General features: G+C 37.5%; 2 protein-coding genes and 1 pseudogene across 2 annotated transcripts; all 3 read left to right on the forward strand.

Annotated features, from left to right (window-relative positions):
• Positions 1-2264: 2264 nt before the first annotated feature.
• Positions 2265-7365, forward strand: LOC141834953 (wall-associated receptor kinase 2-like). The gene is made up of 4 exons (XM_074722359.1): positions 2265-2563; positions 4604-5289; positions 5401-5559; positions 6124-7365. The coding sequence occupies exons 1-4, from the start codon at positions 2268-2270 to the stop codon at positions 7284-7286; spliced, it is 2304 nt and encodes a 767-aa protein (XP_074578460.1). The 5' UTR covers positions 2265-2267; the 3' UTR covers positions 7287-7365.
• Positions 7366-13685: 6320 nt separating this feature from the next.
• Positions 13686-16573, forward strand: LOC141813376 (wall-associated receptor kinase 2-like; annotated as a pseudogene).
• A 5678-nt stretch (positions 16574-22251) lies between these two features.
• On the forward strand, positions 22252-25237 carry LOC141811815 (wall-associated receptor kinase 2-like). Its single transcript, XM_074699876.1, has 3 exons — positions 22252-23174; positions 23285-23443; positions 24012-25237. The coding sequence occupies exons 1-3, from the start codon at positions 22271-22273 to the stop codon at positions 25151-25153; spliced, it is 2205 nt and encodes a 734-aa protein (XP_074555977.1). The 5' UTR covers positions 22252-22270; the 3' UTR covers positions 25154-25237.
• Positions 25238-25986: the final 749 nt, after the last annotated feature.

A 25986-nucleotide genomic window follows, 5' to 3' on the forward strand; every position in this document is an offset into this window, starting at 1 on the left:
ATCTAGCGAGCTTTAGAATCCAATTTCATTCACATCGAGGAACTATATAATTTTAGTTAAAAATAAAAATATTATACTTTTTTATATAAAATCACCTTATTACTATATCACCGGTAAAAATAATTTAATTTAAAATTGTATACATAAAATCCTTTATATTAACTGTTTTATCAATTTAATTAAAATTATTCAAACTTAATTAAAACCTTTTTAATATAATCAAATTCACTATAAAAATAAAGTATAACAACTAATTAGTGGATGTTACAATACTATAACAATCAATAAATGAATTACTATAATTGTATATAATTAATTATTCGTTGTTATAATAGTTTTAGTGTAAATTTTATTATTTAAAATGATTTTAATTAAGTTCGAATAATTTTGACAAATTAATAAGAAATAATATAAAATTTTTAATTGAATTAATTGATTTATTTTTACATATTATAATAATTATAAGTACTCCATATACATGATACAAATATATATACTGAAATAAGAGTATCTTTGATTAAAAAATATAGTAGGATATTTTTTTGACTTTTTCTTTTGAAAATTAAATATTTTAAGATTATGATAATTAAAGCGCCTTTTTAATTTTTTCTATAATTTTTCCTTAATTTAAAAAATAAAAATTGACATTATTTCCTAGTTATGATGCTAATCATGGATAAGTCAACGGATAAAACATATTCAATGAATTAAGATTGTATTATCACTATTATGTATAGGTCATCATCAAAATTACTTTAGCATTGTGAGGACTAAACTCAAGTCAAATTATATCATCAAAGGGTCCATTACTTATATCCCATTAAAGTCGAGACTTGACTAAACTCAAGTCGTGCAAAGTAAACTTGATGTTGCATTTGTCAATATTGTGAAGAATAATCAACGTTTGAATTGTCTAAAATGCTTTCATTGTCACCCACTTGGTACAATATTGATGGAGGTTTCAAAAATTACATTTTTGTTAATCATTCTAACCTTCAGTTACAATTTGTTTTTTTCGAATGAATAATTGACCAATATTTTATTAAATTTCACAATAGCAGGATTTTTATTAGATTAACTACAATATACATTTAATTCGTCTTAATTTATAAGCCACATTGAGTTTATTTGGATGGTAAACAAAATTTTGACTAGCAGCTTAACCCTTTTTAAATCTATATGTAATTTATTCTTTCATATTGATTAAGTGTATATAGACGTGTTTCGTTCATTATTAATATAATCCCTTATATCTAACCTATTAATTTCAAATTTATATTTTGTAAATATAAACCAATATTTTTTATGTTGAAATTAGTTATGAAAAAAAGCAAAATGCATTAGTTTAAAAAACATTTAAAGATTGAAGTAAAGGTGAACAAATTAAAGATGAGAAAAGCAAGAGCATTGCAAAGAAGCAGAGCACAAACTCAACAGGTTGTGATCGAAGGATAATAGATGATGAAAATATATAATTCAAGGATGAGAGCTAAAGAGTTCCAATGCGCATGTAGAGATGTACTTGAGCTTCTTTAACCATAAAAGATGAATGATCTTGAATATATTAATTTTTGTAGGTTAGTTTCGAAAATTTTAACCGATTTAGCTAGGGACTGGATTGAGACGACTACTTAGTCCATTGACTACCAGGGTAAATCGGGGTAAGACCTAAACCATAATATATATACAGGTTTAACAAAACTCAAATGTCCATGGGCTCCTTGGAAAATTTGTCATGTTGATTGGAATTGAAGTCGATGGTAATAATAGAGAAAACAACACTAATGGCAGATATAGGTTGATTCCCCTCACGGACCAAATATATCATTCTCGATCAAAAATAATAAATGCTTAGAAAATAACAAAGGAAAAAGTGCCATCCGCGACTAAACAAATGTGAAGAGGAAAAATTCCACAAACCATTATTGACTAAACCAAGTCAAGAGGCAAAAAATCGATTGAAAATATATATACAGAAGAATTATATTATCATACATTTCATTATATTACGCTGTTACAGTTGATATTTCAATCGGTCGTATAAATATAAATATAATTTATATTATATTAAATAAATAGAGACAAGAAATATTCGACTTCGAAGCAAAAGTATATACAGTTACAGTTGACGCGCAATTTGATTGACTAGATTACTTGAAAATGGCGTTATATATTCATTTATATATTTAACAACTAAACAAACTCACTCAATTGTGGAAGTGGAGGTGGAGGAGGTGCTAATTAATCCAGTTAATCGACAAAAGAAGATGGCATCCTCGCCAGCGCACTTGTTTCTGCTCCTCCTCTGCCTTGTACTGCTAGCAGGAGAGGCAACCCCCCAAACAGCACCGCCGCCGTCGGTCGACAACTCCGCCGACGAGTGGGCGCGACCAGGGTGCCGATCCAAGTGCGGAAACGTGATCATCCCCTACCCCTTCGGCATCCACAACGACTCCGTCTCTGACTGCTTCCGTCCTGGATTCGAGATCAACTGCACCAACGGCACGGCCTACCTCGGCCGCGGCCCAGGCCATAACATCGACATCCTCCAGCGGCCAGCCCAGTTCAGAACATAACGCCAGCATCTTTTGATTGCGCTCCTCTGACAACCTGGATGTCCTATCATGACACCATTATCTTGGGGACAACATATTCAATGAATTAAGATTCTATAGGTCATTGTCAAAATTTAGCATATGGGTCATCAAATTACATGGTCTACAGGATATATACTTATATCCCATTAAAGTCGAGAGTTGACTAAACTCAAGTCGCGCAACCTTGATGTTACGTTGCCTTTGTCAATAATTCAAGTGAAGAATAATCAAGGTCTAAAATGCTTTCATTGTCACCCACTTGGTACAATATTATTGATGGAAGCTTCAAATATTATATTTTTGTTAATCATTCTTTAACCTTCAGTTACAATTATATTTGTTTTTTTTTCGAATGAATAATTGACCAATATTATTTTATTAAATTTCACAATGGCACGATTTTTATTAGATTAATTACAATATACATTTAAGCTCGTCTTAATTAAGTCACATTGAGTTTATTTGGATGGTAAACAAAATTTTGTCTAGCAATTAACTTAATCCTTCTTAAATCTATATGTAATTTATTCTTTTATATTGATTAAGTGTATATAGACGTGTTTCGTGCATTATTAATATAATCCCTTATATGTAACCTATTAATTTCAAATTTCTATTTTGTAAATATAAACCAATATTTAATTTTTTCATGTTGAAATTAGTTATGAAAAAAGCAAAATGCTTAGTTAAAAAAAAGCTTTTGAAAAGTGAAGTAGAGGTGAACAAAAGATCAGAAAAGCAAGAGAATTGCAAAGAAGCAAAGCACAAACTCAATAAGTTGTGATCGAAGGATGATAGATGATGAAGAATAGATAAAGAATGAGAGCTAAAGAGTTCTAAAGATGTACTTGAGCTTCTCTAACCATAAAGATGAATGATCTTGAATTTTTGTAGGTTAGCTTCGAAAATTTTAACCGATTTAGCTAGGGACTGGATTAACACGACTACTCGGTCCATTGATATACAAAAGGTGAACCGAAGGGTAAGACCTAAACCATAATATTTATACAGGTTTAGAAAAAAAACTCAAGTTTCCAGGGGCTCCTTGGAAAATTTGTCATGGTGATTAGGGTTGAGGTTGATGGTAACAGAGAAAACAACACACGAACCGCAGAGGTTGATTCCCCTCACGGACCAAATATTTAATTCTCAAAAATAATAAATGCTTATAAAATAACAAAGGAAAAAGCGTCATCAGACTAGCTAAACAAATGTGAAGAGGAAAAATTCCACCAACCATGCATTATTGACAGAACCAAGTCAATTGGCAAAAAATCGATTGAATATATATATATACAGATGAATTATATATAATGCATTTCATTACGCTCTTACAGTTGACATTTTAATCGGTCGTATAAATAAAAATAAATATGATATTTATATTAAATAAATATAGACAATAAAAATTCACCTTCCTCTTCTACAAAGGTGAAATCCGCCATTAGCGATCTCACATGATCGGCTCCACGACCATTTGTGAAGAGGTAAATCGGGAAACTGCAGTTGGTCACGACGCAGGAGGGTATTGCCTGACTTCGCCAGGATTCGAACTCTTGTCCTCTTCTGCAACTCTGCTACATCATAATCAACTCAGTTATGTCCCGGAGTAAAAAAAAAAATCACCTTCGAAGCAAGTATATACATGCGCACAATTTGATTGATTTAGTCAACTCTAAATGTCGTTCTATATATTCATCCGTATATTTAACGACTAAACAAACTCAATTGTGGAGGTGGAGGAGGTGCTAATTAATCCAGTTAATCGACAAAAGAAAGAAGATGGCATCCTGGCCAACGCACTTGTTTCTGCTCCTCCTCTGCCTTGTACTGCTAGCACGAGAGGCAACCCCCCAAACAGCACAGCCGCCGTCGGTCGACGACTCCGCCGACAGGTGGGCCCGACCAGGGTGCCAGCCCAAGTGCGGCAACGTGATCATCCCCTACCCCTTCGGTATCGACTCCGAGCACTGCTTCGGTAAAGGCTTCGAGATCAACTGCACCAGGGACGGCACGCCCTACCTCGGCCTCGACAGCAGCATCGAGGTGATGGACATCCATCTCCTCAAGGGCACCCTCGTCGTCAACCACGACATCGCCTATGATTGCTACGACCAGAACGGAACCCGTTTAAAATGGAACGTGCCCTCGATAAATATCATCGATCTCCAAAATTTCAAGTTTTCGCAGCGCTGGAACAGTTTCGTGGCCGTCGGCTGTGACACCATCGGTTATATTTGGAGTTACAGGGAGAGCACTTTCTGGACAGGATGCTTGTCCTACTGCACCGACGCCAGCTTCGTGACCAATGGTTCATGCTCCGGCATCGGCTGCTGCACCGCGCCCATTCCCATGGATCTCCGCAACTTCTCGCTGGAAGTTGATAGCTTTTCCAATCATTCCGACTGCAGCTTCGCCCCCTGCAGCTACGCCTTCCTGGCTGACGTGGACAAACTCCATTTTGACCTGTCTAACTTAACCGAAAACAGAACCACTTGGAAGAAGGCGCCAGTGACGCTGGATTGGGCCATCATGAATCAGACCTGTGAGGAAGCAAAAGTCACTGACGACTTCGCGTGTGTCTCCCCCAACAGCTACTGCGTGAACTCTACAAATGGTCCGGGCTACCTCTGTAATTGTTCGCAAGGTTTCCAGGGCAACCCGTACCTCAATGATTCAAATGGATGCTTAGGTAACTTAAGCCTATAAAATCCCCAAATTCTAACTTTTGTTTTGTGAATCGATCGGCTTGGTTGCTGTTTTAGTATTTTTCTCATATGATTTCTTTGCAAAATCTGATCAGACATCAACGAGTGCTCAGCTGATCCTTCGCCATGTGTCAAACGGTGCCATAATAGAGAGGGGAGCTATTCTTGCTCATGCTCATGGTACATGTACGGAGATGGCCGAAGACATGGAAGCGGATGCAGGTCCATACTGAGAATACTGTATCTGTGTTTAGGTAATCGCTTGATGCTATACATCCACTACGTAGTTTCTCCATTTTTAATCCCTTTTTACAGACTTATCGAGTTCTTACTCCTGAAACAGGATGGTTCGATTAAAACATTCCCTTTCGTAAATGACAACCAAAAACATGGTAGTAGCATCTGTTGTGAAACAAGTAATTAACAGCGATAATCTTGTCATTTCTCAACGCTTCCACTCATTTTCTGTGACATCATTAACGACATCTCTATAGCGAATAACCTGGACAAGACGTGGACTCGAATAAAATCGGTGTGCGACTTCCTCTCACGGACAAATCGTGTGGAGTGCCTTAAGTCTCGCATGATTGTGCCAGATTTAATCCTGATCATGATGTGAGATCCTACACGATCTCACAGCATGCGTGTATGCCTTCAAATTTTTTTTAATGCACGGTCTTGTACGCCAGTTTTTGTTCAGATAACTACCTAATAGAATCCTCAGCATGTGCAATTAATCACAAGTTATTAAAATCATTTTTTGTTTGTCGTTTATATGAGAAAACGTAATTGATATTTATTTTTGAGCATTGATGCAGGTGTTGGATTGAGCCTCTTTTTCCTTATTGCGATTGGGGCATTGCTGTACTGGATTTACAAGAAGAGAAAGCTCGAAGAGGTGAAGCATCGCTTCTTTGAGAAGAACGGCGGTTCGTTGCGACCAGACATCAGACTTTTCTCCTCAGATGAGCTTGAAGCCGCATCTGACAATTACAACCAGAGCCGAATCCTTGGCGAGGGCGGCACCGGAACAGTCTATCGCGGGGTTCTTCCTGATCGAAACGTGATCGCAATCAAAAAGGCCAAGATAAGCAACGACGAAGCCGAAGTCCAACAGTTCATAAATGAAGTCGAGGTTCTCTCCCGTATCAATCACCGGAATGTGGTGAAGCTCTTGGGGTGCTGTCTCGAGACTCAAGTCCCCATGCTCGTTTACGAGTTCGTGGCCAATGGCACGCTTGCCCACCACGTCCACGGTGAAGGCCACAGAGGCTCTCTGTCCTTGGAAGCTCGTCTAAGGATCTCTTCGGAAGTAGCTGGATCCTTGTCCTATCTCCACTCTGCGGCTTCTACTCCCGTCATCCACAGAGATGTCAAGACCACCAACATACTTCTCGACCACAATTTAACTGCGAAAGTGTCCGATTTCGGAGCTTCCAGATTGGTTCCTCTAGATCAGAACGGATTGGTGTCGTTGGTTCGTGGCACCTTGGGCTACTTGGATCCGGAATATCTCCTAACAGGGGAGTTCACTGACAAAAGCGACGTCTATAGTTTCGGCGTTGTTTTGGTTGAGCTCTTGACAGGGAAGAAGCCTGTGGATAAGATGCAAACTGCCAAGAATTTAACCACACTTTTCATTGACTGTGTGAATTCTGGCCGACTTGTTGAAATATTGGAGGAACGCGTGGTCGATGAAGGAACTCCGGAGTTGCTTGAAGCAGCTGCGGAGCTCGCAATGAGGTGCTTGCGCTTGAACGGCAATGACCGACCATCGATGAGAGAAGTGGCTATGGAGCTGGAGGCATTGACGAGGTGGAGGATTCATCCTTGGGGCAATAATGTTAATGTGGAAGAGGGAGACTGCAGCTTGCTGGCTAACGTTGAAACCCATGGTGCCCTTGGAGATTCTCCGTCGGTTCTCCGTGATAATGTCAATTCTTCCATGGAACCCATGGTGCCCTTCGAGATTGTCAGATGAGGGTGAGACTGTTGCCTGCTCGTCAATCACGTCCACACTAGAAATTTATATTTTGAATTTTATTGTTCTTGAGTGTCAGTGACATGAAGGTGGTGTAAGAAAATTTTAATAATGTAAGAGTGCATATATTAATTTCATTATACATTATAATAATTTATTTATTGCTAATCAAATAAATCTGATTAAATTATTAAACTTCTTAAATTTATTTATTAATAATTCTGTACAAGCTAAGTATGCAGTTTGAAAATCAAGTATGATTTCAAACACAAAATTCAAAACAAAAAATGCCTTAAGAAACATTTATGATATAAGAAGGAATGCATCATCTTCCATTTGACATGTCAAAAACCATTTTTAAAAAAAATATTTTTATGTTGATTTCGGTGAATAAGGAGATGTTGCTTGATTTCATTGGCACCAGTTTAAATCTCCAACAATTAGCAAGGTTTCATGCATGTATTAAAAGCAGTAGATATGAGAGGAAAGGATAAGCTTCGTTCTTTAATCTCACATCTCAAATTGATTGGATTGTAATGTATACTTAAATATCAAGAAACTTCCACCTATTTTTTTTAATATTTTAAATTAAATTAAATTAAATCAACTCTTTCTTGGATTTTAATATGATATTAGAGTCATCAAGTCTTCACATATTAAAAGGAGTGAATGCGAAAGAAGAAAATAAGCACCATCTCTTAGTCTCATTCCTTTGGTCTCACATCTCCAATTGAATGGCCTTAAAAATATACATAAATACTAAGAGATTTTCACCTATCAAATTTTATAATAGCATCATCTTCATCTTCATCTTCAGATGGATGGTAAATAAAAATTTAACTTAAATCATTTTAAAATCTATATTTAATTTATTGTTATATATTAACTAAGTGTATATAGGCTTGCTTTGTGCATTATTAATATAATCCCTTATATCTACTTTAATATTTTCAATTTTCAATTTTATAAATATAAGCTAATAACTATACACTGATTAAGAGAAATTAGATATGAAAAAAAAACAAATTGCAAAGACCAAAGTGAAGAGGTGAAGATGAACAAGAGAAGAGAAACAAAGAACGTACATCCAACAAATTGAGATATGATTGAGAGGTCGAATGATGATGAAAAACAAGAGTGAGAATTAAGAAGTTTCGATGTGCATATAGAAATCGATGTATTTAGAGCTTCCTTAACCATAAGGGATGAATGATCTTGAATTTGTGTAAGCTTGGCGAAATTTGACTGATTTAGGGACTGGATCAATATGATTAATTACTTGTTCCATCGATGCAAAAGCCAAACCCAAGGATAAGAACAAATTAAAATCCTAGTAGAGAGGTTTAGAAAAACTAGAACATCCATTTGTTCCTTAGAAAATTTGTAATGTTGATTACAGTCGAGATTGATGGTAATTGATAAAGATGGCAGACGTTGATTCCACTCATAGACCAAATATTTCATTCTCAAAAATATATACCAAATGCACTGTTAAAGAAAACGAAAGAAAAAGTGGATAACTTAAACCATGCGAGCCATCATTGACTGAACACAAGTCAATGAATTTTATTAGCATGCATTTCAGATCGACAAGTAGTTGAATTTTATTAGCATGCATTTCATTACCCTGTCGTATAAATTATATTTATATTAAATGTATAGAATCTTGATTAATAATTTGAAAAACTATATACTGTAATTTAAATTACAAATTTATACTTTTCATTTAGGGTCTTAATTTTAATATAAACTCAACTCATCATTATCCATTAATATTATCAGTCATCACTCTGGTTTTTCATCCTCTTTTTATCCTACATTAATTTACTTTTAATTTTCACCTTAATAAATCCACTTAGAACGAAACTATTGAAATAAATCTTTAAAATATTAATTACGTCATGAACTTCTCACCGATAATATTTAATGATATATTTCATTATCCAACAAATATTAATATATTGAGAGACAACACATATACTGCAATATTTCTAAATGAACGATTAGGTGCTCCAGTAAAAATTAGGTCATAATTTTCATTTTTTAATTGCATCCCAACTCCTATATTATGACTTTAGTTATACAACTAAATTATTTGTTTTAATAAAGGGCTTGCTAATTTAACTTTACACTAACGGCGACGATAGGATCTGCTCGAAGGTAAAATCTCGTTTTCCCTTCTTCGTTCTTTCTGTTGTTTCTTCGGGCTGGAAAGTGGAGGGCGGCCGGCGTCGGTCCGTTGGTCGGCCGGGTTGTTGGAGCTCGCCGGCCAGCAGTGTTAGGGTTGCTGGTGCTGGCCGGCGGCGGGCGTTGGTGTGGAGGGCGGCGGGCGGCGGGCGTTGGTGTTGCGGCGGTGGGCAGGGGGCGTTGGTGTGGCGGCGGCTGTTGGTGTGGCCGGCGGCGGCCAGCCAGAGGTGGGGTGCTGGCCGGCCAATGGTGGGTGCTGGCCGGCCAGTGGTGGAGTAGCAGTGGGGGGTTAGGTTTACATTAGGGTTATGGTTAGATTTTGTTTTTAGGGTTTAGATTAGTGGTTAATTTTAGGGTTAGGGTTAGTACTGATTCATGTTTAGGGTTAGGGTTATCGAATAGCATTAGGGTATAGGGTTTGGGTTAGTGGTTGATGTTTAGGGTTAGGGTTATTGAATAGGATTAGGGTTTAGGATTAGGGTTAGTGTATCTTAATTTAATTATTTTTAGTATATTTTATATAATTATCTTGGTTATATAATATAACATTGTAAATTTGATTGTGCAGGTGCTACTTTGAGGTGTGAAGGTCCTACGCATCCTCGTGCTTTCATGTGTTGTAAGTATAAATTTATTATTATTAATTGATATATATCCATGATTACTACCATTTCTATTTAACTGTAGTGATCGAAATTACATGATATTTTATAGTGTGCAAAAAAAATACCATGTAATTTTCGATCACTGTAGTTAAATAGATCAAGTAATTATAATGGTCATGATTGTTTTATATATTTTATGATTGTTATAGAGGTTAATTATTATATGTTTTGTATGTCTTATGATATGTTAGGTTTATGTTTTATATGTCATAGTTGTTATTTATGTAATTAGGTTTATGTTTTATATGTTATAGTTTTGTTTATTAATTTATTAAATTGAAAACAGGAAATTAAAAATGCAGAATGAAAGGGGTTGGATGTATAGAAAGAACAAACCTAACCGTCAAAGTTTAACTGATGAGTATATTGTTGGAATGGAACAATTTTTGGAGTTTGCAACCTCTCATGTTGAATTTATGGATGGAGAAAAGATAAGATTGCTTTTAATTTTGGAATTCATGTTGACGATGGTGAAGACGACTCTTCTTGATAGCCTAGTTGTGTATCATTTTAATTTTTCTCACATTTAATATTGCTTTTACTTTTTTGTATTTGCAACTCTTTTTTTTACTATTTAATATTATTATTTTATTTTGAACAGGGTTGATGAAATCAAGGATGGTCAAAAGGTAAATTTTTACATATTATACTGTATTTGTAATAAATAATTTTCTAATATTTTTGTTTTCTTATGTAGAAAACGAAAATTTGATGAAGAAGAAATCAGTAATGCATAAAGTATTACCCGAGGTTGATACCATGGACAGTGATGCTTTCTTTTCTGGTCGTCATTCAGATACTTTGTTATGTATGTATTTGGATGTTATGGTACTTTGATACAGTTGGAGTAGCTTGTTTCATTTGTAGTACTGATATTTGATACATTTGCACTTGGAGTTGTATATATTTGATACATCTGGATTGTTTGATACATTTGGATGTATTTATGTTTGTGGATGTTTGGATGTGTTTATGTTTGTGCATGTGAATGTTTGTGGATGTGTTTATATTTGTGGATGTGTTTAGATGTGGATGTGTATGTTTGTATTGTATTTTTAGATGTGGTTGGAGATATTGTATGTAAACATGTTTCATATTTCGAAGAAACAAATTAAATCTACGATATTTTTTTAAATTTGCGACGACATTTGCGACGAAACGAGGTTTCGTCGCAAACTTATCGAAATTTTTACTGTAGTATCGAACATTTGCGACGAAATCATGGATTCGTCGCAAATTTGCGACGAATAAAGTTGTTTCGTCGCAAATTTGCGACGAATTAACAAGATTCGTCGCAAATTGGCGACGAATCCATGATTTCGTCGCAATATTTGTGGAAAAAAATCTGATTGTCGAATTGGCGACGAAATATCCTTTTTCGTCGCCAATTGGCGATGAAACATTTTTATTTGTCGCAAATTGGCGACGAAAAATAGTTTTTCGTCGCCAATTTGACCGTCTTCATTTCCGAATGAATTTTCGAAAGCTAGCGACGAATTGATTTTTCGTCGCAAAATTTGCGATGAAATATTATTTTGTCGCTGAGTTTTGGAACGAATTTACTGTATCGTTGTTATATTTTACGACGAAATTAGCGACGAACTTTATATTTGTCGCTAATTTTGCGACGAATTTTAAAATTTTTGTCGCCACTCGTTGCGACAGGCTATTTGCAACGAAAAATTTTGTGTCGCAAAAGTTGTCGCAAAATGGTTTTGCGACGAAAATTCTTGCTTTTTTTCGTCGCAAAAATCGTCGCAAATTGCTATTATTTTTGTAGTGATATGACTTTTAAGGAATTAACTATCATCATATAAATTACCAAATTGCACAAATTGAAAAAAATAATATCTATTGATTGTTTTTGAAATATATTTTATTAATTTAATATTAATATAATTTCCTTTTTAAATAACTATTAAAATTATCCAGGTCTGAAACGCATCTCTTCTAGCTAGGAGCTAGCAGTGTTCATTGCCTGCTACGATTATTCAGATGCAAAATTAGTGAACTCTCAATTAATGTTTTATATGTAGATCAATAATAGCATGTAAGACGATTAAAGGGTTTAGAGTAAAATATCTTAATTACTGGTTAGTAAAAAAATTTACACATCATCACACAATTCACATGTAACTATATTTATCCAAATTGTGTTTTAGAAAGACCAGTTTGCATTAATCATTAAAAAAACTGAAAGCAAAGAGAAAAATTAAAAGATGACACTAGCTGAGTAGCTGATGAAGACGTCAAACTAATTATTAAATAATATTTTGATTGAGTTTATATAATTGATTGAGTCTATTTGACTCATTCATTTTGACGTAATTAATCTCTCGTGCGTGATAAAATTTTGATCGAGTTTATACGTATTTGTTCCTTCTTAATTTAGTCTATTTGACTTAATTCATATTTGATGCAACCTCGCGCGTGTGTATTGACTAAGTCTACATGTTTAATTTTTTATTGATAAACGCAATTTAATAATTCTCTAATACAGTATGAGAACTATTAATAGAGAATTGTGTGAAGGGGAGACCAATAATTCTTCAACTTATGGCGTCCCTTATCTCTAATTTTCACCATTATAATTCTTCTTTCTTTATTTCATTTCTACTCTCTCTACGTAATTTAATGGCACTCGATCGATCTCTTCCTTTTGATTCGTTGACATCTCGTTATATATAGGGTTTGTATATATTGTTAATATATATACCGTTATACCTAACCTATTAATTTGAACTCTACATTTACATTGAAAGCGGGCATGAAGAAAGCGAAATGCATTAATTAAAGAAAGACTGAAGCGACCAAAGCAGAGAAGCAATTAAGGGATATTTGAAAAGAAGCAAATTAAGCACAAACTCAATAATACAGATCAAGGATGATCGATGATGAAGAACAGTTAGAGCTGAGAAATTTCAATCAGCACTTACAGAGCATATATATGTAGAGATGTATTTAGAGCTTCCTTAACAATAGGAGCTAGGTGAATGATCTTGAATTTCTTTCTGTAACTTCACTAGCTGGCAAATTAAATTTTGACCGACTTAAGGACTGGATCCATATAATAGTCAATTGATACAAACAGCTAACGGAACCCACGGGTAAGACCAAAACCATTGTATAGTAATAGCGGTTTAGAAAATTTTAAACCTCCAAATTTGTCAACACCACCAACTTGTCTGTTTTATAAAAGGAAAAAAACCGTGGATAATTCAAACCATGTGTACAGCGAAGTATCATTGACCGAGCAAAAGTGAGGACGAAACTTACATCTAACGGCCCACAAAGCATCATAGACAAGAAAAATACAGCTAAGCGCCCTCACTCGGTCGTATAAATTATATTTATAGAAAATATATAGAGACTAAGGAAAATTCACCTTCGAAGCAAGTATATACATGCGCACAATTTGATTGATTTAGTCAACTCTAAATGTCGTTCTATATATTCATCCATATATTTAACAACTAAACAAACTCGCACAATTGTGGAGGTGGTGGAGGAGGTGCTAATTAATCCAGTTAATCGACAAAAGAAAGAAGATGGCATCCTGGCCAGCGCACTTGTTTCTGCTCCTCCTCTGCCTTGTACTGCTAGCAGGAGAGGCAACCCCCCAAACAGCACCGCCGCCGTCGGTCGACAACTCCGCCGACAAGTGGGCGCGACCAGGGTGCCGATCCAAGTGCGGCGACGTGATCATCCCCTACCCCTTCGGCATCCACAACGACTCCGACCCCAACTCCAACTGCTCCCGTACTCCAGACTTCGAGATCAACTGCACCAGCGACGGCACTCCCTACCTCGGCCTCGGCAGCAACATCGAGGTGGTGAACATCGAGCTCCTCCAGGGCCTCCTCGTCGTCAACCACTATATCGCCCGAGATTGCTACTTCCAGAACCGAAGCCGTTCAAAAAGTAACGGGGCCTCGACAAATATTATCGGCCTACCAAACTACAAGTTCTCCAGTGACCGGAATAAATTCGTGGCCGTCGGCTGTGACGCCCGGGGCGACATTTGGAGTAACAGGGTGAGCACTTTCCAGACAGGATGCTCGTCCTACTGCACCAACGCCAGCTTCGTGCCCAATGGTACATGCTCCGGCATCGGCTGCTGCACCACGCCCATTCCCATGGATCTCCGCAACTTTTCGATGATCGTCTATAGCTATCGCAATCACTCCCACTGCAGCTTCGCCCCCTGCAGCTACGCCTTCCTGGCTGACGTGGACAAACTCAACTTTAACCTGTCTAGCTTCACCGAATACGAAACCAGGGAGATGGCGCCATTGACGCTCGATTGGGCCATCATGGGCAAGACCTGTGAGCAAGCAAATGGCACTGGCGACTTCGCGTGTGTCTCCCCCAACAGCTTCTGCTGGAACTCTACTAATGGTCCGGGCTACCTCTGTAATTGTTCGGAAGGTTTCCAGGGCAACCCGTACCTCAATGATTCAATTAATGGATGCTCAGGTAACTTAAGCCTATAAAATTCCCAAATTCTAACTTTTGTTTTGTGAATCAGCTTGATCGCATGCTTTAGTAATTTTCTCATCTGATGTCTTTGCAAAATCTGATCAGACATCGACGAGTGCTCAGCTGATAAATCGCCATGTGTCAAATGGTGCCATAATAGAGAAGGGAGCTATTATTGCTCTTGCCCATGGTACATGTATGGAGATGGCCGAAGAGATGGAAGCGGATGCACATCCATACTGAGAATACTGTATCTCAGTTTAGGTAATCACTTAATGCTATACATCCACTACGTAAATGACAACCAAAAACATGGTAGTAGCATCTGTCGTCAAACAAGTAATTAACAGCGATAGTCTTGTCATTTCTCAACGCTTCCACTCATTTTCTGTGACATCATTAACAACATCTCTATAGCGAGATAACCAGAACTCTTTCCAACAAAATCTGTGTAACACTTCCTCGCACGGAGAAATCGTGTGGAGGGCCTGTAAGCCTCGAATGATTAGGCCAGATTTAATCCTGATCACGATGTGAGCGAGCGGGATTAAATCCTACAGCATGCGTGAATGCCTTGAAAAATTTTTAATGCAGGGCTTTGTACGCCAGTTTTTGTTCAGATAACTAACTAATAAAATCCTCAACATGTGCAATCACAAGTTATTAAAATCATTTTAATTTGTTTGCCTTTTATATGAGAAAACGTAATTGATATTTATTTTTGAGCATTGATGCAGGTGTTGGATCGAGCCTCTTTTTCCTTATTGCGATTGGGTCATGGCTGTACTGGATTTACAAGAAGAGAAAGCTCGAAGAGCTGAAGCAGCACTTCTTTGAGAAGAACGGCGGTTCGTTGCGGCCGGACATCAGACTCTTCTCCTCAGATGAGCTTGAAGCCGCATCTGACAATTACAACCAGAGCCGAATCCTCGGCGAGGGCGGCGCCGGAACAGTCTATCGCGGCGTTCTTCCTAATCGAGACGTGATCGCAATAAAAAAGGCCAAGATAAGCAACGATGAAGCCGAGGTCCAACAGTTCATAAATGAAGTCGAGGTTCTCTCCCGTATCAGTCACCGGAATGTAGTGAAGCTCTTAGGGTGCTGTCTCGAGACTCAAGTCCCCATGCTCGTTTACGAGTTCGTGCCCAATGGCACGCTCGCCCACCACGTCCACGGTGAAGGCCACCGAGGCTCCCTGTCCTTGGAAGCTCGTCTAAGGATCTCTTCGGAAGTAGCTGGATCCTTGTCCTATCTCCACTCTGCGGCTTCTACTCCCGTCATCCACAGAGATGTCAAGACCACCAACATACTTCTGGACCACAATTTAACTGCAAAAGTGTCCGATTTCGGAGCTTCCAGATTGATTCCTCTAGATCAGAAGGGTTTGGTGTCGTTGATTCGTGGTACCTTTGGCTACCTGGACCCGGAATATTTCCAAACAGGGGAGTTCACTGATAAAAGTGACGTCTATAGTTTCGGCGTTGTTTTGGTTGAGCTCTTGACAGGGAAGAAGCCTGTGGCTAAGATGCAAGCTGTCAAGAATTTAACCACACTTTTCATTGACTGTGTGAATTCTGGTCGGCTTGTTGAAATATTGGAGGAACGCGTGGTCGATGAAGGAACTCCGGAGTTGCTTGAAGCAGCTGCGGAGCTCGCAATGAGGTGCTTGAGCTTGAACGGCAATGACCGACCATCGATGAGAGAAGTGGCTATGGAGCTGGAGGCATTGACGAGGAGGATTCATCCTTGGGGCAATGTTAATGTGGAAGAGGGAGACAGCTTGCTGGCTAACGTTGGAACCCATGGTGCTCTTGGAGATTCTCGCAGTCGCTTCTCCGTGATAATGTCAATTCTTCCATGGAACCCATGGTGCCCTTCGAGATTGTCAGATGAGGGAGAGACTGTTGCCTGCTCGTCAATCACGTCCACACTAGAAATTTATATTTTGAATTTTATTGTTCTTGAATGTCAGTGACATGAAGGTGCTGTTATTAATTTAATTATACATTATAATAATATATTTATTGCTAATCAAATAAATCTGATCAAATTATTAAACTTCTTAAATTTATTTATTAATAATTCTGTACAAGCTAAGTATGCAGTTTGAAAATCAAGTATGATTTCAAACACAAAATTCAAAACAAAAAACGCCTTAATTAAGAAACATTTATGATTTAAGAAGGAATGTATCATCTTCCATTTGACATGTCAAAACCCATTTTAAAAAAAATCTTTTTATGTTGATTTCGGTGAATAAGGGATGTTGCTTGATTTCTGTTATGGTCGCTAGGAGTCGGGTCACGATTCGTCAAGTCCGAGAGCAGCTCATCGGGTCTGGCCCAGCACAATTCATAGAACCAGGATCGAGCCGAGTCACCCAGCTACATGACCCCCGAGTTGAGTCGTGTGAGTCGAGTCAGAAAAGTCGGGCCGAGATCTGGTGGAAGCCCCCCGTAACACGAGTCCGAATCCTCTCGAGGGGGTTACCCTCAGCTCTCGAATCAACCAAGCCGACCTGAATCCTCAACGCGGAATCATCCACTCGGGCCGAACCGAGTCCTCAAGGAGACGGATCTCCAGAATTGATTCGGCCCTATGTCAACCTTCTCTTCGACGGTCGGTGCAAATCCTCGACTCAGTATCATCTACCCGAGCCGAATCGGTGCCTTCGACCCTCTTTGTCCCGTCCCTTAAAGACCACTCCTTACGCCGTACAATCCCGATGGTCCTTTAACATATCTGTAACCAATTATGGTAATGCCTCTGATAGACGTACGTGATGTGACTCCTTAGAGGCGAATCAATGATGGGACACGTACTCTGACTATACCATATCTTCTGACAAAGTCATACTAATGATGGGACCTCAACCATACTCATGATGTGACATGACTCCTTAAACTCATATATAAGGTTGGTTCTGTACTGGAAGGAGGTATGCAATCTCATAATTTTCACTTTCCATTCTCGTTTTCCCCTCCCTCCTTCACGAACTAACTTAAACATCGGAGTGGTCGCGCCCGGACCACCCCTGACCTTCCTTCTCACGATTGTTGTGAGCGCAGGTTCGAGCAACTTCGCCTAACCTCATCCGAGGATGGTGCTGAGAAGAGTCGGCGCGTCCAGAAGCGGATTTCAACAAAAACAATTTCATTGGCACTCGTTTTTTATCTACAACAATTAGCAAGGTTTCATGCATGTATTAAAAGCAGTAGATATGAGAGGAAAGGATAAGCTTCGTTCTTTAATCTCACATATTGATTGGATTTTAATGTATACTTAAATATCAAGAAAATTCCACCTAATTTTTTAAATATTTTAAATTAAATTAAATCAACTCTTTCTTGGATTTTAATATGATATTAGAGTCATCAAGTCTTCACATATTAAAAGGAGTGAATGCGAAAGAAGAAAATAAGCACCATCTCTTAGTATCATTCCTTTGGTCTCACATCTCCAATTGAATGACCTTAAAAATATACATAAATACTAAGAGATTTTCACTTATCAAATTTTATAATAGCATCATCTTCATCTTCATATGGATGGTAAATAAAATTTTAACTTAATCATTTTAAAATCTATATTTATTTTTTTGTTATATATTTAGCTAAGTGTATATAGGCTTGCTTTGTGCATTATTAATATAATCCCTTATATCTACTTTAATATTTTCAATTTTCTATTTATAAATATAAGCTAATAACTCTACACTAATTAAGAAAAATTAGATATGAAAAAAAAACAAATTGCAAAGACCAAAGTGAAGAGGTGAAGATGAACAAGAGAAGAGAAGCAAAGAACGCACATTGCATCCGACAAATTGAGATATGATTGAGAGGATGAATGATGATGAAAAACAAGAGTGAGAATTAAGAAGTTTCGATGTGCATATAGAGATCGATGTATTTAGAGCTTCCTTAACCATAAGGGATGAATGATCTTGAATTTCTGTAAGCTTGGCGAAATTTGACTGATTTAGGGACTGGATCAATATGATTAATTACTTGTTCCATCGATGCAAAAGCCAAACCCAAGGATAAGAACAAATTAAAATCCTGGTAGAGAGGTTTAGAAAAACTAGAACATCCATTTGTTCCTTAGAAAATTTGCAATGTTGATTACAGTCGAGATTGATGGTAATTGATAAAGATGGCAGACGTTGATTCCACTCATAGACCAAATATTTCATTCTAAAAAATATATACCAAATGCACTGTTAAAGAAAACGAAAGAAAAAGTGGATAACTTAAACCATGCGAGCCATCATTGACTGAACACAAGTCAATGAATTTTATTAGCATGCATTTCAGATCGACAAGTAGTTGAATTTTATTAGCATGCATTTCATTACCCTGTCGTATAAATTATATTTATATTAAATGTATAGATTAATCTTGATTAATAATTTGAAAAACTATATACTGTAATTTAAATTACAAATTTATACTTTTCATTTAGGGTCTTAATTTTAATATAAACTCAACTCATCATTATCCATTAATATTATTAGTCATCACTCTGGTTTATCATCCTCTTTTTAACCTACATTAATTTACTTTTAATTATCACCTTAATAAATCCACTTAGAACGAAACTATTGAAATAAATCTTTAAAATAGAAATTACGTCACGAACTTCTCACCGATAATATTTAATGATATATTTCATTATCCAACAAATATTAATTGAGAGACAACATATATACTGCAATATTTCTAAATGAACGATCGACTTTAATTTTCATTTTTTAATTAGGTCATAATTTTCATTTTTTAATTGCATCCCAACTTTTATATTAAGACTTTAATTATACAACTAAATTATTTTTTTAACAAAGGGCTTGCTAATTTAACTTTTTACACTAACATATGACTTTTAAGGAACTATCATCATATAAATTACCAAATTGCACAAATTGAAAAAAAAATCTCTATTGATTGTTTTTGAAATATATTTTATTAATTTAATATTAATATAATTTCCTTTTTAAATAACTATTAAAATTATCCAGGTCTGAAACGCATCTCTTCTAGGAGCAGTGTTCATTGCCTGTTACGATTATTCAGATGCAAAATTAGTGAACTCTCAATTAATGTTTTATATGTAGATCAATAATAGCATGTAAGACGATTAAAGGGTTTAGAGTAAAATATCTTAATTACTGGTTAGTAAAAAAATTTACACATCATCACACAATTCACATATAACTATATTTATCCAAATTAAATTGTGTTTTAGAAAGACCAGTTTGCATTAATCATTAAAAAAACTGAAAGCAAAGAGAGAATTTCAAAGATGACACTAGCTAATGAAGACGTCAAACTAATTATTAAATGATATTTTGATTGAGTAATTATACAATTGATTGAGTCTATTTGACTCATTCATTTTGACGTAATATCTCGTACGTGATAAAATTTTGATCGAGTTTATACGTACTTTGTCCTTCTTAATTTAGTCTATTTGACTTAATTCATATTTGATGCAACCTCGTGTGTATTGACTAAGTCTACCTGTTTAATTTTTTATTTATAAACGCAATTTAATAATTCTCTAATACAGTATGAGAACTATTAATAGAGATTTGTGTGAAGGGGAGACCAATAATAATTCTTCAACTTATGGCGTCCCTTATCTCTAATATGCATCATTAATTATTCTTTCTTTATTTCATTTCTACTATATATCTGTACGTAATTTAATGGCACTCGATGGATCTCTTCCTTTTGCTTCGTTGTGACATCTTGTTATATGCTTAATTTGCCATGTACCAACTTTGTGTCAAGTTGGCCTTCTCTAATCAAATGCATATATTTGCCTATGCCAGAGCACATGACTCCAACCCTAGATATGCTCTCCTTCGATTCACCTTTTATGTTTTTTTTTTGGTTAACGTAACACTGTAACAGTCATATGCACACGTTGCATGTAATAAATTTTTGATACAACTAAAATATCTTGTAAATGTCTTTGTTTATGTCGTATGAATCATCAAAGATTTAATTACGCTGTCTCACTTAAGTGGAGAATTGATCAATTCTTTGCCTTTGGTCAATAATTCAAATGAAGAAGGATCAACATTGGATTAGAGTTGACCACCAATCAAAACCGTAGTTCAACAGTTCTTGGAACATCCGATCTTTAATCTTAATCGTTCAAGATGCATGGTTCACAGTTCAGAACTATTGTTTTACGATTTGGTTTATGATTTACAACAATTCAAGACGGTCCAAATTATTATTATGATTTTATAAAATTATTTAAAAATTATAAATTAATATAAAAAAGATCAACTGTCGAAATCACATTCAACGGTCGAAACTGACCCATTGATTTGATTACGAGTCCGAATCAAATCCAATTTGAATTTGGTTTGGGGTCGAATCTAAATATATATATATCACATAAATTATAATCTCACAACAAAATAAAAATTATAATTAAAAAATCTAAATAAATTTTAATTTTTTAATAAATTGGTGATTAATTGCCATTTGAACTGCCGACTCAACCCAACAAGCAGCTAAACTAGCGGTTACGAGTCTGAATCGGATCTGATTTAGATCCAGTCTGAGGTTGGGTCTACATTATATTGGATCGTGTCAAATGCTTTGTTGCCGCTCCCTTGGTATAATATTGATGGAAGTTTCAATGATTATATTTTTGTTATATATATATATATAATACCATACCAGGATTTTCATTATATTATAATATAAATTTAAGTTTGCCTTAATCAAATTTATATGGATATTAAATAAAATCTCGACTAAGATAACTTAATCCTTATATTTTTGTATACGTAACCTATTAATTTTAATTCTACATTTACATTGAAAGTGGACATGAAGAAAGCGAAGTGCATTAATTAAAGAAAGACTGAAACGACCAAAGCAGAGAATCAATTAAGGGATTCTAAAAGAAGCAAATTAAGCACAAACTCAAAAAGATGCCATACAGATCAAGGATGATCGATGATGAAGAACAGTGAGAGCTGAGAAATTTCAATCAGCACCTACAGATCATATATGTAGAGATGTATTTAGAGCTTAAATTCCTTAACAATAGGAGGCGAATGATCTTGAATTTCTTTCTGTAACTTCGCCGGAAAAATTTGACCGATGTAGGGACTGGATCCATATAACTACTTTCAATTGATACAAACAGCGGAGGGCACGGGTATGACCAAAACCGTAGTATAGAGGTTTAGAAAAACTCAAACGCACATGTGTTCTTGGAAAATTTGTGATGTTGATTAGAGTTGATAAACAAAGGACACGTATTGGATAATTTACTGTTTTAGACAAAAACAAAACAAAACAAAAGGCAAGTGGATAATTTAAACGATGTGTTCAGCCGATCATCGTTGACCGAGCAAAAGTTAGGAGGAAAAATTACATCTAACTGTTCACAAAATTAAACACAACAAAAATACATCAACTGTCCACAATCGGTATTATATTTATATTAAATATATAGAGACCAGGAAAATTCACCTTCGAAGCAAGTATATACATGTCAGTTGAGGCACAATTTGATTGATTTAGTCAATTCTAAATGTCGTTCTATATATTCATCCATACATTTAACAACTAAACAAACTCGAACAATTGTGGAGGTCGAGGAGCTGCTAATCGACACAAGAAGATGGCATCCTGGCCGGCGCACTCGTTTCTGCTCCTCCTCTGCCTTGTACTGCTAGCAGGAACGGCAACCCCCCAAACAGCACCGCCGTTGTCGGTCGACGCCGCCGACAGGTGGGCCCGACCAGGGTGCCAGCCCAAGTGCGGCAACGTGAGCATCCCCTACCCCTTCGGCATCTACTCCGACTCCGACTGCTTCCGTCCAGGCTTCGAGATCAACTGCACCAGCGACGGCACGCCCTACCTCGGCCTCGACTGCAACATCGAGGTGATGGACATCCAGCTCCTCAAGGGCACCCTCGTCGTCAACCATTATATCGCCAAAGACTGCAACTACCAGAACGGAAGTCACCCACATACCGACTCCTGGATAAATATTACCGGTCTTCCAAACTACAAGTTCTCCCACGAACGGAACAGTTTCGTAGCCATCGGCTGTGACGCCCTCGGTTACATTTCGAGTGACAGGGAGAGCACTTTCTGGACCGGATGCTTGTCCTATTGCACCGATGCCAGCTCCGTGCCCAATGACACATGCTCCGGCATCGGCTGCTGCACCGCGCCGATTCCCATGGATCTCAGCGACTTCTCGCTGCTCGTCACTAGCTTTTACAATCATTCCGACAGCAGCTTCGCCCCCTGCAGCTACGCCTTCCTGGCCGACGAGAGCAAATTCAACTTTAACCTGTCTAGCTTCACCGAATACCAAAACAAGGAGAAGGCGCCAGTGACGCTGGATTGGACCATCGCGGACCAGACCTGTGAGGAAGCAAACGGCACTGACGACTTCGCGTGTGTCTCCCCCAACAGCCGCTGCTTGAACTCTAATAATGGTCCGGGCTACCTCTGTAATTGTTCGGAAGGTTTCCAGGGCAACCCGTACCTCAATGATTCAAATGGATGCTTAGGTAACTTAAGCCTATAAAATCCCCAAATTCTAACTTTTGTTTTGTGAATCGATCGGCTTGGTTGCTGCTTTAGTATTTTCTCATATGATTTCTTTGCAAAATCTGATCAGACATCAACGAGTGCTCAGCTGATCCTTCGCCATGTGTCAAACGCTGCCATAATACAGAGGGGAGGTATTCTTGCTCATGCCCATGGTACATGTATGGAGATGGCCAAAGAGATGGGAGCGGATGCACGTCCATTCTGAGAATATTGTATCTGAGTTTAGGTAATCGCTTGATGCTATGCGTCCCACTTACGTAGTTTCTCCATTTCTAATCCCTTTTTCAGACTTCTAGAAATCTTGCTCCTGAAACAGAATTGGTTAGATTAAAACATTCCCTTTCGTAAATGGCAACCAAAAAGTAACATGGTAGTAGCATCTGTCGTAAAACTAGTAATTAACAACTAGCGATGGTCTAGTCATTTCTCAACGCTTCCACTCATTTTCTGTGGCATCATTAACATCTCTATAGCGAGATAACCAGAGCAAGACGTGGGCTCGAACAAAATCGGTCTGCGAGGAAGCACGGAGAAATCGTGTGGAGGGCCTGTAAGTCTCGCATGATTGGGCCAGATTTAATCCTGATCAAGATGTGAGCGAGCGGGATTAAATCCTACATGATCTTACAGCATGCGTGTATGCCTTTAGTGCAGGGCTCTATAAGCCAGTTTTTATCCAGATAACTAACTAATAAAATCCTCAACATGTGCAATCACAAGTTATTAAAATCATTATTTGTTTGCCGTTTATATGAAAAAACGTAATTGATATTTATTTTTGAGCATTGATGCAGGTGTTGGATTGAGCCTCTTTTTCCTTATTGCGATTGGGTCATGGCTGTACTGGATTTACAAGAAGAGAAAACTCGGAGAGCTGAAGCAGCACTTCTTTGAGAAGAACGGCGGTTCGTTGCGACCGGACATCAGACTCTTCTCCTCAGAGGAGCTTGAAGCCGCATCTGACAATTACAACCAGAGCCGAATCCTCGGCGAGGGAGGCTTTGGAACAGTCTATCGCGGCGTTCTTCCTGATCGAAACGTGATCGCAATCAAAAAGGCCAAGATAAGCAACGACGAAGCCGAAGTCCAACAGTTCATAAATGAAGTCGAGGTTCTCTCCCGTATCAATCACCGGAATGTAGTGAAGCTCTTGGGGTGCTGCCTCGAGTCTCAAGTCCCCATGCTCGTTTACGAGTTCGTGCCCAATGGCACGCTCGCCCACCACGTCCACGGTGAAGGCCACAGAGGCTCTCTGTCCTTGGAAGCTCGTCTAAGGATCGCTTCGGAAGTAGCTGGATCCTTGTCCTATCTCCACTCTGCGGCTTCTACTCCCGTCATCCACAGAGATGTCAAGACCACCAACATACTTCTCGACCACGATTTAACTGCAAAAGTGTCCGATTTTGGAGCTTCCAGATTGGTTCCTCTAGATCAGAACGGATTGGTGTCGTTGGTTCGTGGCACCTTTGGCTACCTGGACCCGGAATATTTCCAAACAGGGGAGTTCACTGATAAAAGCGACGTCTATAGTTTCGGCGTTGTTTTGGTTGAGCTCTTGACAGGGAAGAAGCCTGTGGCTAAGACGCAAGCTGTCAAGAATTTAGCCACACTTTTCATAGACTGCGTGAATTCTGGACGACTTGTTGAAATATTGGAGGAACGCGTGGTCGATGAAGGAGCTCCGGAGTTGCTTGAAGCAGTTACGGAGCTCGCAATGAGGTGCCTGAGCTTGAAAAGCAATGACCGACCATCGATGAGAGAAGTGGCTATGGAGCTGGAGGCATTAATAAGGTGGAGGATACATCCTTGGGGCAATGTTAATGTGGAGGAGGGAGACAGCTTGCTGGCCAAGGTTGGGAGTTCTTCTCCGTCGGTTCTCCGTGATTATGTCAATTCTTCCGTGGAACCCATGGTGCCCTTCGAGATTGTCAGATAAACGAGTGTGCCGCCTCCTCGTCAATTTCGTCAAGACTCCACGTTGTAGGTTTATTATCTTTCGAATAATATTGCAATTGAACTATATTGAAGTGAGTTTCACTGCAGACCAAATTATTAAAGAATTCATTGTAAAAATATCCAAACGAACAATAATGTATTTTGTCATAGGAGTGAAATTAACAATATCACGAGTGCTATGCTTACATATATTAGGTACATAAAGTGAGTTCAATTAAAACGGCATTTAAATTGATCATATAAATTTAATCAACTTGTATATTTGATGATTGCAGATAATAATGTGTATAGATGATCCACTATTCTGAGAGCGAAAAACGTTATACACTTCATCCTCATATCTATTATACATGTGCCTCAATAACCCACAAATTTCATCTTGCTTCTGTTTTAGAGGTGGTTTATGAAATCTCATTGCATTCAACAGTCTAGGAATCAATCACTCCTAATGCATTAATTAATTACATTAACTGCAAATATTACTCTACAGAGATTACAATGGCACAGCCATGGCTTCTTTTTTTCCCTCAAAATTATCCAGGTCTGAAACCCTTCTCTTCCAGGAGTAGCGCCATGCGATCATTTGAGAGATGAAAGCTTTGTGTTTGTTGCCTCGTCAGCTAGTTGTTTTTTGTTGCCTGTTACGATTATTCAGATACAAAGTTAGTGAACTCTCTGATGTTCTGCGTGTGGATCGACAATCACACATGAGCTAGAGCAAAGTAGAAAATATAGCTGGAATCTGATCATGACACAGATGAAGACTACAGGATGAAGTGGCTTTATTTCCTTGTTCTCCAGGCTACACAATGC

Source organism: Curcuma longa, chromosome 1 (assembly GCF_044706935.1).
Source record: "Curcuma longa cultivar G26 ecotype Majalengka, Jawa Barat chromosome 1, ITB_CL_G26_1.1, whole genome shotgun sequence".
In the NCBI taxonomy this organism is placed as follows: Eukaryota; Viridiplantae; Streptophyta; class Magnoliopsida; order Zingiberales; family Zingiberaceae; genus Curcuma; species Curcuma longa.